We start from the raw sequence: 17,891 nt of genomic DNA, 5'->3' as shown, positions 1-17,891 counted from the left end.
AGCATACAACACATCATACACACCATTACCTTTGTAATACTATCAACATCAGCAATTGTACCAGTCAGAAATATAGTAGGGAGGCATGCTGAAATAATTATGGTAAGATATTGCGAACTGTAGAACCATCTCTCCCTGTATGTAGTATCCACTAAAAGCCCTAACTGCTACCAGTCCAGTAGTCTCCCCCTTCCCTTCCCTCCCCCCTACACCCCCCTCCTTCAAAGGATTGTCTCATTGGTTGAAATAAGCTTGATTGTTCCAGGTGTAACAGTAATTTGTGACCCTTCCTTTTTTATCCACTCTAATTCCATTTACAGGTGTAAAATGCGGGGATGTGGACATACCTATTGTCAGACGCATGAGCACCGGCTCGGAGGGCTCTGTCTCATCTTATGAGTCCACTTCTACTACTACTACAACAACAACAACTACAAGTAAGGAGAATAACACTCCTGAAACACATACAAAAAAAAGGAGTGAAAAAGCAGAAACTCCAAACAATTTTAACACTATCAGAGTCCCCCTGTCTACAACCCTGTTTGTCTACCCACCATTCTGCACTCCATCCCAACATCATTAATTCCTCACATTGTTTTTCAGATCATGTGACTTTTCACAGGTGTCATACATTGTCATGGCAACCATTCATAGTGTGTATCCATGGCTGACTTTCTCTTCTTTTGATAAAATTGCTGTAGTTTTAGAGGTTGGCTTGGAATTCAGATCATATTTTTTTTTTGATCTTCTATAATTTGACATACTAACCTAGTGTTGTATTTTTAGTGGTGCATGAAAGGCACAATTTGATAGATGGAGATACCAATGCAAGTCGACAGCTGCTAACAGCATGGAATCTCTAGGAAATACCAATATAATATGTAATGGCTGACTTTTAATGAGATAACACTAACATTTCTTTTCAAAAAAGTCCACTTTCAATATTTTATGTGTTTGTTATTGTATTTGTTTTCATGTTATAAAAATGTACTTGACTGTAATTTATAAATGGGAAGGGTTGAAATTGAATTCACTATAATTTTTGTTGTAGGAATTTTTGCCAGTTAATGTTTCTTTGTCAAATTCTAATAGGCTGTTCTCCAACTGTCATCAGTTAAAATGTGCAGTCAGAGAAACTTATTTGGAGTGTAAAAAAATGAAAGATTAATACCTCATCAAAAGATCATAATGACTTTTTTAAAATTGAAATACCATAAAATACCATAAAAATGTTCCAAACAAGTGGTCAAATCACGTATTCATGTGATCAAATGACGTTAAGTCATCTGATCAAATGACTAAGAGATTGAGAATTAGGCCAAGTAAATATATGGTGTAGTGTCATCTTGAATTAAGAGATGTCTGTGTGTTCATTTGTGTAATGCAATATGATATATGTAGCCTTTTGAGTAGTTTGCTGTGGATGCATGGTAATCCGTTTGTCTTCATCCAAGCTAACATGACTGTATGTCTGTCCATATTTAGTTCTTGCACCTGTTAATGCTAGACCAGTATAGTGTTCGTCTTACAGCAAACAAGCTATGTGTACGTGTCTTCCTCTAATGTAATGTTGACAATTTCCATCAAATGTTTGTCTATCCCTACTGCCTATCCCAAGAATGTACCCTAGAAGTACTGTGCCTGTTTCTACATAGTGTTCTTTGTACTGTCTCGCTTTTAGCGGCTCTTTTTTTTCTGAATTGGTTTGCTAGTTTTCTGAGCATTTCTGCCAAGTCGTGTGATCCCCTGGAACACGTGTACCAGGTCAAATTTTGGAGGGAATGGATTGTAGTTTGAGACGCAATGTTTGTTTTTTTTATGAAAGTCAGAGTTTTTGAAAAAGTGGTGAAGATATCACGACTGGAATCCTTGGCACTTCTAGTATGATGAACTCACAGCTTGAGTCTTCAATTATGCTGGAACTTCTAATGTATACATTTCTAATTTGTCAATACTGCTTGTGGTTTCAATGTTTCAAATTTGAACTTCCGTCAAATGGTCAAATTTTTTTTTATAGGAGTTTGAGGTGTTAGTGAGATATTACACAAGTTATATATGTATGTCATTTGTCAGCTGTGACCTCTGATTTATGACCTTATGACCTTATCATTTTGCAGGAGAGACCATCACAAAGACTGTCACAGTGCAGGAAGAGACTGTCATTAAAGTCAACTCGCGTGATGCTGGTAAAGGACGTGTCACTGCAACTGTGACAGCTCCCGATGGCACTGATGTTGGAGATGTGAAAGTAATCGACAATGGCGATGGTACATTTGACATTGTTTGGACATGCCCAGCTACAGGACGCTATACTTTGGACATCAAGTTTGGTGGTGTTGCTATCACTGGTGGGCCATTCAAAGTCTTGGTATGTCATTTCATTTTGATCTTTATGTGTGTTGTGAATGAATTATTGTCCTGTGTTGGTATAGAGTATATTTGTTGGATATGCAGTGTTAGAGGTGTTTGTTTGTTTGTTTGTTTGATAGTTACATAGTATGTATGTGCAGTTTAACGTTAAAGAGATGTTCATTGATTTCATCTCATTATGTGTTGAAATTGTATGGTTGGCAATCTTCTGAATGATTGAACAAGTCTAACAGAGAACAGTAATTGGCATATGATTCAACACCTATTTTATTCAAATTTCAGTAATGATGATAATTCTATTTTAAATAAAAATACTTAGTATATCATAAACAACTATGTAGGTGAACAGGTGCAGGTGTCCAATGACCTTTGACCACAGGAAGCAGATGTGATGACGATGCTTGGCTAAGTTGGTATTTAAGAAAGAATGAAAGGAGCAAGAGAGACTTGACTCTTATAGTGTTCTTGGTTTGGCATCTGATCACTTTTTCATCACCTGTATTGTTTTCAAAGCTTTGCAAATAACAAATTGAAAAGACCAAATTATTTACAACCGATAACACCAAAGTGAAGCGTTTTCGGTATGTACCACAATCATTTATAACATCCATATCATGTGTAAAATTATACTGTTTCATTTGCTAATTGACCACATTACAAAGGCCACATTCTAGGCTTGTAAATTAACCAATTGAAACAGTATACCTTTACACTTGATATGAATGCTATAAACAAGTGTAGCACATATAGAAAGTGCTTTACTTCAGTGTTACTCGTTGCAATTAAAAATACTTTTGACTAGATAGTCCTTGCCATTGGCTACTTCTTGGACCAGTGTAATTTGAACATCAGAGGTCAACTGTAGCGACTGTAAGAACATCAGCAGTTAATCAAACATATTTTTGATAGTTTGTTGTGGTATTAATAACACAGTTCTCTGTCATAAAGGAATTGAAATAGTGATTGGCAATGTGGGAATTTAATATGGCCACACAGCTGGAGTTTAGTCTGGGCTTGTTGAGATAGTGTTTAATACCATAGCAATATTGTATGTTTGATGAGAGCAACTGTAAATGTATATGTTATGAATATACAGCAGGGGTGAAATATGGAACGGGTGATATCATGTGAGATGTGAATGGTGCTTGCAGTCTCTGTTGATTTACACATACACAAAGTAATGTCTATTAAGTTCAGTATTACATAAATTGCTAATGGGGGTCTGTATACTGATCACAGACTCTACAGTTACATTCAGACAGTTCATATACAAACTATTCAATTTTCACAATGTCATGCAAGTGCCCATGTGATGTCAACTGAAAAGTCCTAGATACTGAACATGTAAGATGTTTGTGCAGCTAAGTGTCAACGTTCTCTTTTTTCGTTATCAAAAATCAAGTACTGTTTAGCAAATAGGATCTGATTTACAACGTATAGTACATGTAATCCAGCTGTCTGGTGAAATTGACAAAATGTTGGTGATCAAAAGTTTGGACAACTTCCTTGATTTAGATGCTGTAACTTATTAGACATAAAAAAGACACTTCGCTGGATGTACATAGAATATACTGTGGCAGCCATTGATAGCACCTCCCACTGCCACCATGATAGTGTATACATGATAAAGACTGCCCTCATTGTGTCACCTTTGACATGGAGACTGCTTTGAAGAGCTGTTGCCATGGACATACCATACATTCTTTTTGTCATGTTGCTAATATTCATATGAAGTAGACAGTCTCGGACAAGAGATGTCCTCCAAGGGCAAAGGGAATGTACTCTTTGAAAAGGTCAAATATATGGGAGACATTCTAAATTTCATTAAGAAAACTACACCAAAATTTATTTGTTCCCTTCTGAAACCAAGGTTACATTCAGAAACAAAGTTTGTGACCTTTATATCATTTTGCCTTATACCAGGCATCTGTGATGGCAACACAAGTGTGTTGGTAATGGTATATTATCTGTGTTTTGATCATAAACAGAACTTCCCGTGAGCAAGCTTGCTTTTATGTAACCTCATCCATGTGGGGAGGTGCATGGTTCCAAGTTATATCTACAGTTATCACGAAAGTATGTCATACTTTAGTGATAAAAATGTTTTCCCATCCCATCCCGATCCCAAGTATTTTTTGACAAAACTCATATTACAAAACTGAAAGATGAGTCCACGTAAACTAATATTGGCATCAAGCTTTGATTACCATATTGAGTTTGAATAGATATTTGACTAATGAGAGAACTGTCAACACAGCCTATGGGGTGGTGGTGTTGAACAGACGAGAAATAACGGTTGATAACTCTGTTATTTGTGAAGGATTCCACTTTGTATTCTTGGTAAGGTTCCACGTCAAATTGATAGTAGACTCATGTAGAGTGATAGAATTTTATTGAAAGAAATACATTTAAGGTCAACCAGGTAGGTTGTAGTATTTGTAAAAAAATTGTCAAACTAGAAAGATTGATGTGGGTGTATCAAACAGTGTTGGTGTATCTGAAAAGTGTGCAAATCGAGGGCAGCCATTTTGGATATATAGCTGCACTACAGGTTGCTGATTTCTTAATGGTGCTTACAGTAACTGCAATCTTGTTTTTGGTAACTACATAAGGTATGTAGGAACAATTAAATCACTTGCAGTAGTAGAGAGATATTTTGATGACATTTTGTTTGTATCTTCCCTAAGAGTGCATGATGCATATCTTTTCTTTATTTTAGTTTTGCTTTCATTACAAGAAATAGATCAAATGATAATGAATGCCACCTGTCATTTCGGTACAACATTTCTTTGCTAAAATGATCTCTGCAGTATAAACGAGACTTTTCAGGCAGAATGGCGTTTGATAGAAAATTGTAAGAAGATTGTCATTTTATTGTGGTGTGTGAAGACACCGATCAATATGAGTGTTGTGGTCAGAGTTGTTGACAAAGAATTGAAGAGTTTTGGAAGACAAGCAAGGCAACATTCATACTTGTCATTACAGGGATGACTAGTTTAGACTAGTGGACACTAGGGCTGCATTATTGACCATCTCCATCTCTCACCAATAGGGGGCCATTTCTTGTCAACAGAGAGGGCAGTATAGCTAAAATACTAGTTCTTGGTATGAGTGTCAGATTTCTCACTGAACTGAAAATGACTGCTAAATCAGTATGTAAAAAAACAAAACTATTATCATTATTATTTATTTTTTTAATGGTCAAAGATTCCTGAGAGAAAAAACTAGATATGTACCTTGAAGATATCAGTCATATACAAATATGAATTATATCATAAATTGTCATACAAAGAATGTATGAATAACACATAAAAAATAGTATACTTGAAATGTTTTCACATCATCATTTAGATAATTATCAACTTTTAATGGACCCTTTTTCTGTCCATGAAAACTAAATAACAGCTTTGATTGGCGGTGGACAGATTCATATATTTTAAATTGCGCCCTCTAGTGGCATGTCATCAGCTGGTTACCAAAGTTATCACCTCCTCTTCCCTTGGAGGATGCAGCATTCCATAGCAATCTAGATAGCATTTTATGACATTCTCTGTAACATAAGGTCACAGCATGAATCATAATGTATGAAGACTGTCTAGTTGCACGTACAGCATGATATTTTACTCACCCGTTAATTGAAAGTGACAGCAAGTGATATCCAGTGAACTGCAGACTCATATGACTATATGAGAAAGTCTTTTTTTTTTGACCTTTCTAATGACTACATTTTTTAAATTAGTAGATGAAGTCTGTTACGAATTGAGTGTTTGTAATAAAGTAGTAATTTATCCTTCGATAATTTTATAGAAATGTAATTGTCTTTTTTTTCTTTTTTCTTTTTTTGATATTGTACCTGAATTTCGACTGCATTGTTTTTAAACTATAAAGTAGAAACTCTTCAAATAGTTTCATTCACTGCGTAGAATTCTCAACAAAACTTAACTTCATCAATCAACATTGCAACTTAATATCAGAGTCTTTGCCTCATTCCCAGATGAAGGTAGCTGTTAGTCGTTGAAATATTGGAAGACTCTGGTATTTTGTTGCACTGTTAATTGATGAAATTAAGTTTTGTTGAAAGTAGAAACTGGTTGAAATGCTCATTTTACGACCGGTATACTTGTATGCTGAATTTAATAACATTGCTTTTGTTCAGTACTTGCAAATTAGGAATTATAGTCGCAAGAATTTTTTGAAAATGTAAGATGTGATTTTTGAAACTTTAGAAGATAGGTAGAAAGCAGTGTCAACATTGTGGTATAGTGTGACGTTGGAATGTTTCCAAGCAGAGGTTTGGTACCACACAGTGTGTTGGTACTTTCTGTGATATTTTCTTGTTGTGCAAGTGGAGTGAATACAAGATATAATAGTAGTTTAGAGTAACAGTGGAATCAGTGTATTCATTGCCATGCTGTGTACCTGTCATTTGGCTGTCTATGATAGTGATGTCATTTCTCATCGCTGTCTATGATGTGATGTCATTTCTCATTGCTGTCTATGATAGTGATGTCATTTCTCCTTGCTGTCTATGCGATGTCATTTCTCATTGCTGTCTATGATATGATGTCATTTCTCATTGCTGTCTATGATAGTGATGTCATATCTCATTGCTCTCTGTGATGTGATGTCATTTCTCATATTTGTCTATGATAGCAATATAATTTGTCTTTTCAAAATGTCATAACCATGTTGGTTTTCCATTATTTCCATGATGTCCAATATTATTCCATGTAATCTCTGTATCGAGTGATTTGTCTGCACTGAACTTTTCATAGTACATTGACTGTGTGATATTTATGGGGGCAAGTCAGTGTAGTGTGATTTGCAGCATGGGGGTCTTACAAAGTCAGTGTAAAGTGATTTGCAGCCTGGTCTTACTTAGTCAGTGTAGAGTAATTTGCAGCATTGGGGTCTTATTATTCTATGTAAATACCATACTCATGACCCTATCTCTTGATTTAGATGAAAATAAATGTAATACTGTAATATCAATTAGGTATTCAGCTCTAACATAAAAATTAGATTCCATTGAATCATGGTGTTAGGTTGACAATCTAGGATGCCAGTGGTAGGAGTCATGTACTTTTTAAGGATATGATAATACCTTGACCTGTGTGCCATACCCAAGCCAAAGTAACACCATTATGGGCTGATGAGGCATGAAAGCAAGAAAATTCTGTGCTTTGCTTTCATTGAAAAAAAAAATTGTGAAGTACTTTGAAAATCAAGAAAATCAATCTATTATTTCGTTGACTAAAAATTGTGAGGGATTGTTTGTTAGGTTATGGTTCCTTTTTTGTACTGTACAGTAAAGACTAGGTGTGGACACACGATAAAAAGTCAAAAGACCATTCTAGTTTAACCATAGACTGTTAGACATAGATCTTTTCAATATAGATAGCAACAACAACAGGAGGTGGATATTGAGTAGAAGTATATCTACCAGTTACAGCAAACAGTAGTTTTGGCTGCAATATTGAAGCAAGGAGAGCAAATTATATGCTGCAGTTACAACATCTTTCAAAAAAAGAGGAGATGTTCCATTAGCCTGTGTATGGATAGCTGTTTGGTGCTGTGGTGGAGAACATTAGTATCATGACATTAACTTCTTGAAAATCAGTTATTGATGTAAACCATTAGACCAGACAAACGATGACAACTTGGATGCACAACACAAGAAGTCCAAACATTTTATATGTTTGTAAGGAAAGTAGGAAGGTATATGTAGTAATATTATTTGACTTTTTAACTCCTTCTTTATCTACCACTCTACTCTGTAGTCCATTTTTCTGTCACTTCTATGTGTAGTTCACCCTATTGTTATCTTCTTCCAAAATACCTGATACCAAGTTGATCATTATAAGTGTTTCCTATATATAGTCCATAGCTCATTTTTCTGTGACTTTTGTGTGTAATAACAATTGATTTGTCTGCCTTTTCTAATAAAAGGCAAATTGAAAGCACTTCTTTAGGCGAATGACTAGAAATGTCCAGGTCATTGTTAGGACCTATCTTGAACCTTTATTGACCTCTGACACTAATGCTTCCATTTTTGTGGTTCAGTTGTCAGTCAGGGAACTATTTAAATCTTATGATATAAAAATACCAACTTTAATCTTATCATAATTCAAATATTTCATGTATTTTCTGACTTTCCGCTAGATAAAGAAATATGTAGTGAGCAGTGGAAGGATAAGTCGACTATTTCAATATCAGAATAAATATACTTCTGGAACTGTCAGTTTCTAAATTTACAATGTTGAAGTAATTACTCCATGCAGAGTTAACATTGTCTTTGGAAAATCAATGTCAGATTTTTTTTGTGCCGTCTGAAAACAAAAATGAATTTCAACTTAATGTTTGTTTTGTTTTGATACGCAGTTGGTATATTGGTTGGTTGGTAAGACGGTTAGAATTAATCAATCTGTTGGCATGTAATGAAAGGAACATTGTGAACAAAAAATGAACGGTATGTTGAGCTTTCTCCCAGGAATAGCAATGCTTTTAAATTTACATGGATATTTTTACTATCATTCAGTCTGAACTTCATCCACAGTCAGATAATATTTCATTATCTGCTCCATGGGGAGTGTCCTGTTCACAGGATCATTTTTCTTGATTGTTCTGGTATTAAATGTAAGAAAATCATTCCTTTGAAACAGATACATTTCAACCACTACCTTAACTTAGCAACAGACCCTGTTGTCATAGAGACCAAAGGGAATTACCATATATGGCAGAGAAATGTAGCAAGGGAAAGTGAGTGCTGTGTGCAAATATGAAATGGTTGTCAAAAATTACAGCAAATTGATAAGGCTGGCTAACTAAGTCAAAATTCTTCCCCTCAAGTGATACAGATAACCAATCAAAAACAATTGTAGGTGTAACAGTCCACCTAGGTTACTGTAGAAAGCATATTATATTTTCAGTTGTTAACGACTTTGATGATGAGCTGACAAATTCTGGATGACGGTATAAGTGATGGAAACAATGAAATTGTTACGTGCGATATATTGATAGTCTTTTGCAAGTAAATATGAACAAAATACACCAGTTAAAAGATGTTAAACGACGGTAATGACCAATATATAATATTACTGATCCAGATAATATTTTTAACGTACAGATTTGTAATAGTGAAATGAATCAAGTGACTAATCTGACATAATTTGATATTCTAGCTTGCTCTCCCATTCCAGGGATACTTTTACATTTACAAATCATTTTCCTCATTATGTTTATATGAAAATCTGGATATGTTGCAGTTCCCCCCCTGGGAAAACATCGATTAAAAAAAGAAATTGCTGGTGATACCATATTTCTGTAGGGATGTAGATACTGTGGGTGATACCATATTTCTGTAGGGGTGTGAATACTTTGAAGAAGGCTGTTCTTTATTAATGTCAAAGGGTTCACACATAGCTGTAGGTTTGAATCTTTTTCACAATACAGATTATCAAGTGTAGTATCATATCGGTATGTTCTTTAATTACAAGTTCTCTGATAAATACCAAAGCCCAAGTACATGTTGCTTTCAGTGAAACTGATACAGTTTTTTTTGAAAATATCAAGGGATATTGATCGGGTATGAATATTGCCAACAAAGTGGGAGATAGGGATTGCTTACATCTCCTACACAGTTTCTAGAGTAGAATATTTGTAACCCAGCAGGAAGGTATATCTGTGCAGTACATGTACACCTATACCTGCTTTGTTTCAGATACGACATAGCCACAACCTACTTGTTGTCATTGCCAAGTAACCGATGCCATACATTTATACAGTCACTAGAAGGAAACTAAGTAAATGATCTAACTTGACTAAGGATTAGTTGTTTGTTTTTACATAATCTAGTATATCCATGTAGATAATCCTGTATTTCCATGTCATGAATTGAAAGTAATCCTGCCAGATAGTAAGTAGAATTGATATTATTTATTCCAAATATTTTATACTTGTTTGTTCGAAAATGCAAAAATATAAACTGTCACAGGATTTGTCTCTTCTGCTAATTTCTACAGTAATGGCACTCAAAATGAAGTGGTTGCCATGGTGATTAATGTTTTAGTAGTAGTGAATTTCAGTATACAGTATACAGATATCAATATAGCTGTTTGTCATCAAATACAAATCTAGTCCTATACATGCACACAAAGAGAAGAACCAAAAATATTGATTGCATCCACCCAAGTGTCAAAAGATTTCATGAAGTCATGATGTCATCTTTGGTTGTCGAAAGGTGACAGGAAATAACAAGAGTGACAGCACATACTGTCTGTTAATTAAAGTGGATTAAAATTAATAAACTGCACTATGAAATAAGAATGAATGATGTTTAAGCCAATCAATCTTTGCCTTGCTGCAACATTGACTGCATAGTCTAAAATTTAATTGCGTGACTTAGAGGAAAAGCATCCCATGGTGAGCTATGTCTCCACTGGCATTTGTTGAAGATACTTCGTTACAGGGAAACAGCTGGAGAAATTTCCGAAGTGTTCATGGAATGTGTGAAAAGCAAAGTGCATAATTCTTCTCTTAAGCTGTGATCCTGTTCTTAAACAAGATGGCATGTCTACCACAACTATGTGTGATGGTACATATCTGGTATGCACACACTAGGATAGTGTTAACATGATGTTAACTTACTTTCACGCAATATGTCATTATGAGAAATGATTGTCACATTGAAAAGACATTATATTATAAGCTTTTTATTACTCAGTGACAAATTTATCATATTTAGAACCAAGTATAAAAAATCATTAGTGTAAGAATATCATAATTCCTTTTTTTTTTGTCATTTTAAGACACAACAACCTCATATATTATCAAATGGCTTCAAGTTCAGTAAAACTGTTTTTATCTGTAGTAAGTGGATAGAAAATGGTTGGAATGTGTCCGACTAGGTTAGCACCCAAGTAAATCAAGCAGTGTCAACAGTTATAGTTACTTGGGCACCCAAGCATGCAGAATCAACAGTTATAGTGGTGGACACCCAAGCATGCATGCAGTATGAACGGGGAATAACTTAGTTGGGCACCCAAGCGTGCAGTATGAGCAGTTATAGTTAGTTGGGCACCCAAGCATGCATGCAGTATGAGCGGGGAATAAGTTAGTTGGGCACCCAAGCATGCTGGATCATATACCAAACCTGGCATAAATCTATTAGACTTTAACCTTATCCAACAAGGTCATTTTTTTGAAGACAGCTAAACTATGCTTGATGGAGATAATAAAAGCTTTGAACTTGGCTAATGATGCTAGATATACAACATACAGCTGTGAACTTGGCTAACTATCGAGATTCAAACATTTGAACATATACAAAATACAGGTTATAGCTTGTTAACCTTAAAAATATCATCAACATGCAATACTTCATATATGTGTGTTAGCCTTTACTCCATCACATGTCCTGTACATGAGTCATATCATGAAAACCTCACTACATCTAATGTGTACGTGTCTTGAGAGAAAAAATGTTTCCAGTCGTCATCGACAATACTGAATATAATATGTGGTCAAGAGAACAAGAAATAGAGAGTTGCAGAGGAGTGGTCTTTTTGTTTAATTTTACGAGTAATACCACAAGTTCCTAAGAAGAGAGAGTAGTCTAGACATAGCAAATACTGATGAAAACTATTTTTACCGCCTGTTATTAGTAATGACCTACCGTATTATCTGATAAAAGACCAAATCATAACTTTTTTTATGAGAGCTGGATGCGTTGCAATAACACATGTACACATTCACAAATTCCAGCCAAATTTGTGTTATCAGTGGATTCAGTTGCGTGTTGCTCAGACTGTGGTGAAGTGAGTTCTAGCAAGCAGCATACCACAGCCTTCTCACATTTCTGATCCGTTTATGCTGAATCTGGGCTCTGTTTCCATCACTGGACATATTTGGGCTGCAGAGGATTGGATCAAAGCATCAACTATCCCTCAACTTTGACCTCGAGCTTCCCTACAAGGTATACGTCAACTGGTACTTGTTCCCATTGATGACAACGGTGACGGTGTCAGTTGGTTGCTATTAGTCTTCATCACTAACTGGGAATTCATCCTTTTCCCACTGTTTTTCTTGGATTATTCTAACATAACATCTCTGGTGTCAGATATTCTGGTAGTCTTCAGAATTCATCTTTCCTTGGATTTTGAGTAAATAGTCAGACTACTCGGCGGCCATTACGGATAGGCAGACAGCAAGAGATAAAGAGAGAGGTGGACAATCTTGTAGTTGTGCTAAACGTGACCATTAATTTTGTTGCTGTTCTATTATTGGTAGGTTTGTTGTTTCTATTGCTGTGTTCATTTTTATCTTTCCAATTATTCATGATGGTTATCCTGTTGTACAGTTTATGTGTCTCCTTTACTGTGTTGAATACTTTCCTGAAACACTGTGATGACAAACCGTCAAGATGAAATCAGGCTGGCAAATCATTTTTTGTGTTCTTTTGTCATTTCTTGCAGTGTAAGTTTTCTCTAACCCTAACCCTAAACATGAACAATCAGTAGTCAGTCTGTTTGTAATGGTACCATATTCATCACATTGTCTCCATATCATCCTTAAGCTATTTATGCCCAAACATTTCAGCGTGTATAAATTTACCATCATTACTGTCATAACATGTAACCAGCTTCATCCAAGTATGTAAGAATGTACAAGTAGCATATTTGGTGTCTTTCCAAACTATCAATATTCATTGTATGTATGTAGAACAAGAATCCTCCGTCTCTGCTGTATTTCAGCAACATACATCACGTATCCAGGGGGGATTGTAATGAAATCGCTTGTTTTGCCTGTGATACGACAGCTAAACCCAAAACATTGATTCTTTACTTCCATATTAAGCCTGCTATGCACAGGAAAACTTCCTCATTAATGCTCTTTATAAATACAACTGTTGTTGTCTTGAGAACAGTACCGACCATCTCTAAAAACAAGACAAGTAAGTTAAAGTCGTCGGAATTCTTGCTTCAATCTAGAGGGAAACCAGAAAGAGTGTCACATAGTATTTGACCTAATCAAGGAAAAGTATGTGTAGCATTTCTGATAATTAGATACTAACTCCTATGTATGAGGACTTGTTAATGTAACTTTATATGGCCCATGCAAAAGACAAGCCTTTGGCAACCTTTATCTAAAGTTTTAGCTATCATGTCAAAGCTAAACAGCTCGGGGTTGAGGTGAAACTTGTTTGTTTATTTGTGATGATGAAAGTATTGGTAGTGTGAGGAGAACATTTGATGACCTTTGAAATACACCTATGGATTATATGAAAATTCTTACATGTAACAAATCATATTGTCCAATCTGAGCTAAATAGTGTCTCATCTAAGCAAATAATGCCGACAGTTGAATTTTTTGAAGAGAAAGTACAAAATTTGATTGATCATAAATTTCAAACATGTTGATATGTGATGGTGTGAGAAATGTTAACAAGTGATGGCACCTTCTTAATTGATCCAGCAAATGTCTGTTTGGAGTGAGGATATGATATATTATGAACTACTCTGTGTGTTGGTTTCATTCGTATGGTATTTCAATCAAACCATTATGGCAAGCCAACTAGGTACAGATGAGGGTCAGACACTAGTGACAATATAGAGCTCATAGTTAATTTTACAGACCACAGACTGACTACGTTCCATCACGTATTATTATGTACTAGAGGTTCTGGCAGGCATTGGATTCTCTATGGGTCAATAGAGTGTATGGTAAAAGTTTGTACTTAATTTGACATTCACAGAAATAGTTTAAAATTGAAGGTTTTTTTCACTTTCTCCTGTTGTTTAAAGAAAACCTTGTGCTTACATGGTTCCTTGTACGTACTGCCAACAAAGTTTTATGAGGCATGTGAAAACCAGCGCTGTTGTTGCATTCTTGAATGAAATATCATGACCTTAAAATTGTTGTCTGGGTACAAATATGTGCTCATTTGCCTTCCCTGATAGTCTATAGTTATAAGCACAGACACACAGAAACACACTCATGACAGATAGACAGACAGACAGACAGACAGACATACAGACAGACAGACAGACAGACAGACAGACAGACAGACATACATACATACATGCACACACACACACACACACACACACACACACACACACACACACACACACACACCTCCCTTTAGAGGGTGTGGTATATAAAACACAAAATAAAATCATCATTATCGACCATTTACAAATTATATGAAAAGAATTCATCCATATTTAGATTTAATAATGTACAAATTGAAGAGACTAACAATAACTTATATGTATTCTTGTAAAAAGCAAGATCCTGAATTAAAATTTAGATTACTTTGATGTGAACATAGTACTATATTCTAACCGGAAACCCTAAACCACTTCCGTACTTACTAAGTCTTTAGTTTCGGAGTGAGACACATTGTTCAAAGTTTTTATGTGCAAAGTAAAAGTTATAGACTGGTTCAAAGTTTCTCAAGATTTTAATGAGACTTACAAAGTTCACAAAATATATCAGCTATTTCTTAAATTTTCCATTGTGACTAAACTGGAATCTGATCATGTCAAACCCCTTTCTCGCGGGTCACAAAATATGTCATCCATAGTATAACTTTCCAAAATATCATTGAGGGAACATGATACCAAAATTTGAATATGCTGAAGTTATAATTGTCTTTTAAGACGTACCGAAATGTAATATATCTCCATAAATGTCCACACAAGGTCTTAATTTACTCCAAGGAGTGACCTCTCGGTCTCTTTTTTGAACAACACATCATGATCATATAGTTTGTCTCAACTACAGATCTGATATTAATAAAATGGGTTAATGGCCTTGTGGTAACACCATGATGTGTGATTTTTGTCATGCCACTCTGTCTCTGTGCATCATGGGTCATATCATTTTCAGTAGATCTGGATACACGTGCCGATTACTATGGTACAGCAAGCCCTCATGTGTAACCTGTTAAGCATGATAGGAATGTAAAAACATCTCCACTATACAAGGATAGACTTATTTAGTACAACCATAAATATGTGATAGAAAAACAAGATTGTTTTTTTTTTAGGTGTTTCTATCTTTGGGGGTTGGGGGAGGGGGGGGGTGTGGTGGTTACAATGATCATTCTGTTTTTGTTTCAGTTACAATCACTAACAAGATGTTTTCTTAGCTGAATCTACTTTTAAGACAAAATGAATTGATGTATGAGACAGTTGATAAAAGTCATCAGTTTGTTATCAAATTTGCTTGTTCACCAGTTGGCCAATTTGATAAACTCTTCATCTATGATATGATTGGCACTCCAGTGGTATGAGCTGTACTAACAAAAATGCTAATTGGGTTGTCATTGATAGCTCTATCTGGAAAAGCAAATTCGTACGGACAGATATTTTAGAAGGTGATGCCTGGGGAGTATTCTGACCTTTCACCTTGCCCGTCATCTAATGTTATAGTATTGGTTTACCACCATGTTGAGACCATTTTGTTTAAACAGACCATTTTGCAATCAAATTTCTTAAATTCCTGAAAATGGCAGCCTTTTCATCTTTCAGTAAACAATTTTTGTTGTTCAGTTATGAATTTCTACTCATATTTCTTGGAAGCAAGTCCCAAATTTTCGCCGATGTCTCATGAGCATTGTCATGGCTATACTACAATGAATGGGCTGTTGTCATTGTCGCAGTTTTTATTGTGATTGTATGTTTATTTGTAAACACTTCAGAATAATTATGAATTTTCAACATGCTATAATAATTAATTGTACAAATCTAATTAGGCGAGATGAAGACTTTGTAAAATGTTATGTAAAATAGATAGATCTGTGATTTTTACTGTAATGATGAAAATCAGGAAAGAAAGTGAAAAAGATTTTCTGACATATCGATAGCCCAGCAACCCTCTGAGATGCTATAATTACATGAAATATATTGTCTTATTATCTAAACTGTATTTTATAGCCAGAACTGCAGTCCTCTAATAACTAAATAATAGAACCAGAATGCTAGGGATATGCTTTGAGCTAGTTGAACATCGGTTTGTTATGAGGAAGGCAACAGTCACATTGCCGAAGCGTAGACATGAACAAAAGTAACTCTGGCTGTGTATCAAAGAATTTACATTACTATATTAGTGAAGTTCCAACCTTATGAACCTGTTTACTGAGACACTTGAACATTGTTTGCCTTGATACAAATACATGTACAAGACCTTTGCTTCTCAAATGTTCAAAAGTATTTGCTACTTTTACAAGCATATCCCAAGGTTTAACGTTTGAAAACTCTGAATAATCTGCCTGAGGTGTGACCCTTATCGTGTCAAAGGTCAACAAATACAAATCATTAGCATAGAGTTGGAGTTCAATGGATTTTTTTGCCCTGACAAGTGTAAATTCATAGGTAGTGATTCAAGGGTATAGCTCTGCAGGTACAACAATTGACAAGCTGTGTAAATTATACAAAATAATAATTTGAAGTGGAGACTCTTTGTCTAAAGTGGCTGTAAAACTTGACAAGACAGAAAAAAAAAAATTACTAATAATTTATGATACATGCATCAGAAATTCCATAGTTTAAAATATAGTGTTAGGCAGTGAAAATGCCAAAGGAAATTAATAACTCTTATTTAGTACTATTACTAGTATAATTAGATTGATGCATTTGATAAATTTAATACCAGTGTACTCTCACACTACATAATATGTTGTACATATTTCTGTCCAATGTTATAGTCAACTCACTTGCTGTCTTCAAGTGCTTATATATGTATACCCTGGATTTTGTCGCATGTTGTTTCATGCATGACTTTTTTTTATCTAAACCTCAAAGAATTTTTTTCTTGTTTAAGTTACATCTACCCTGGATGTATGAAAGTGTCAGCAATCAAATCAAATTGAGGTGAAGAATGCTTTTTAGTGATATTATGGGATGCCCTGGACAGGGGACCTAAATGTCAAATAGTTGATATGAATTCCTTGTGCTCTAACTGTTGACAGCATACAGAAAACAAACTTTCTCTGCATAACTTGAAACAGAAAATTATGTTTTAAAATTATGTTTGACGGAAAACTTTCTCCAAATAAGTGTGAGAAATTTTCAATGTTTTGGTATGCTGTACATATTCCTGTGATTATTTACTGTAAATCACCCATCACTGTCAATTTGATCAAAACATTCTGTGCATTACTTCTATGTCACATCATTGTCTAAATTGCATAACCAGAAAATCCCATCATCCCAGACATTCAAAGTATTTCAGTCATTTAGTTGATCTATATGTCAGATGAACCAACAATATTGCATACTTTCACTACAAAATTTACTTGAACAAAATTTCTTTCTCTCTCTCCCCCGCAAAATTTCATCCATTTTATTTTTAGACTTGAACCACATTATTGTATACCGTGATAAAATTGAGTTTAGCTTATTACAGATCATATTAGTCTGGAAATGTGATCAATAAAACGGCCGAAAAATGTGGGAATATGAAGACACCCACAAAATAATTTACAGCCATCTTTCAACTGTTGCTTTAATTAGCAT

The 17,891-nt window shown here is 35.0% G+C and overlaps 1 protein-coding gene across 1 annotated transcript in view; it reads left to right on the top strand.

Annotated features, from left to right (window-relative positions):
• Positions 1–17,891, top strand: part of LOC144434970 (filamin-A-like) — a 116,562-nt gene that overhangs the window by 75,325 nt on the left and 23,346 nt on the right. Inside the window, exons 20-21 of the mRNA XM_078123533.1 lie at positions 321–437; positions 2,118–2,368. Of these exons, the coding sequence (XP_077979659.1) occupies positions 321–437; positions 2,118–2,368 (368 nt within the window). The remainder of the gene's footprint in view (positions 1–320; positions 438–2,117; positions 2,369–17,891) is intronic.

The sequence above is a fragment of the Glandiceps talaboti genome, chromosome 1 (genome assembly GCF_964340395.1).
Source record: "Glandiceps talaboti chromosome 1, keGlaTala1.1, whole genome shotgun sequence".
In the NCBI taxonomy this organism is placed as follows: Eukaryota; Metazoa; Hemichordata; class Enteropneusta; family Spengelidae; genus Glandiceps; species Glandiceps talaboti.
The sequence above is the reverse complement of the archived record's forward strand: the minus strand, read 5'-3'. Positions and strand labels throughout refer to the sequence as shown.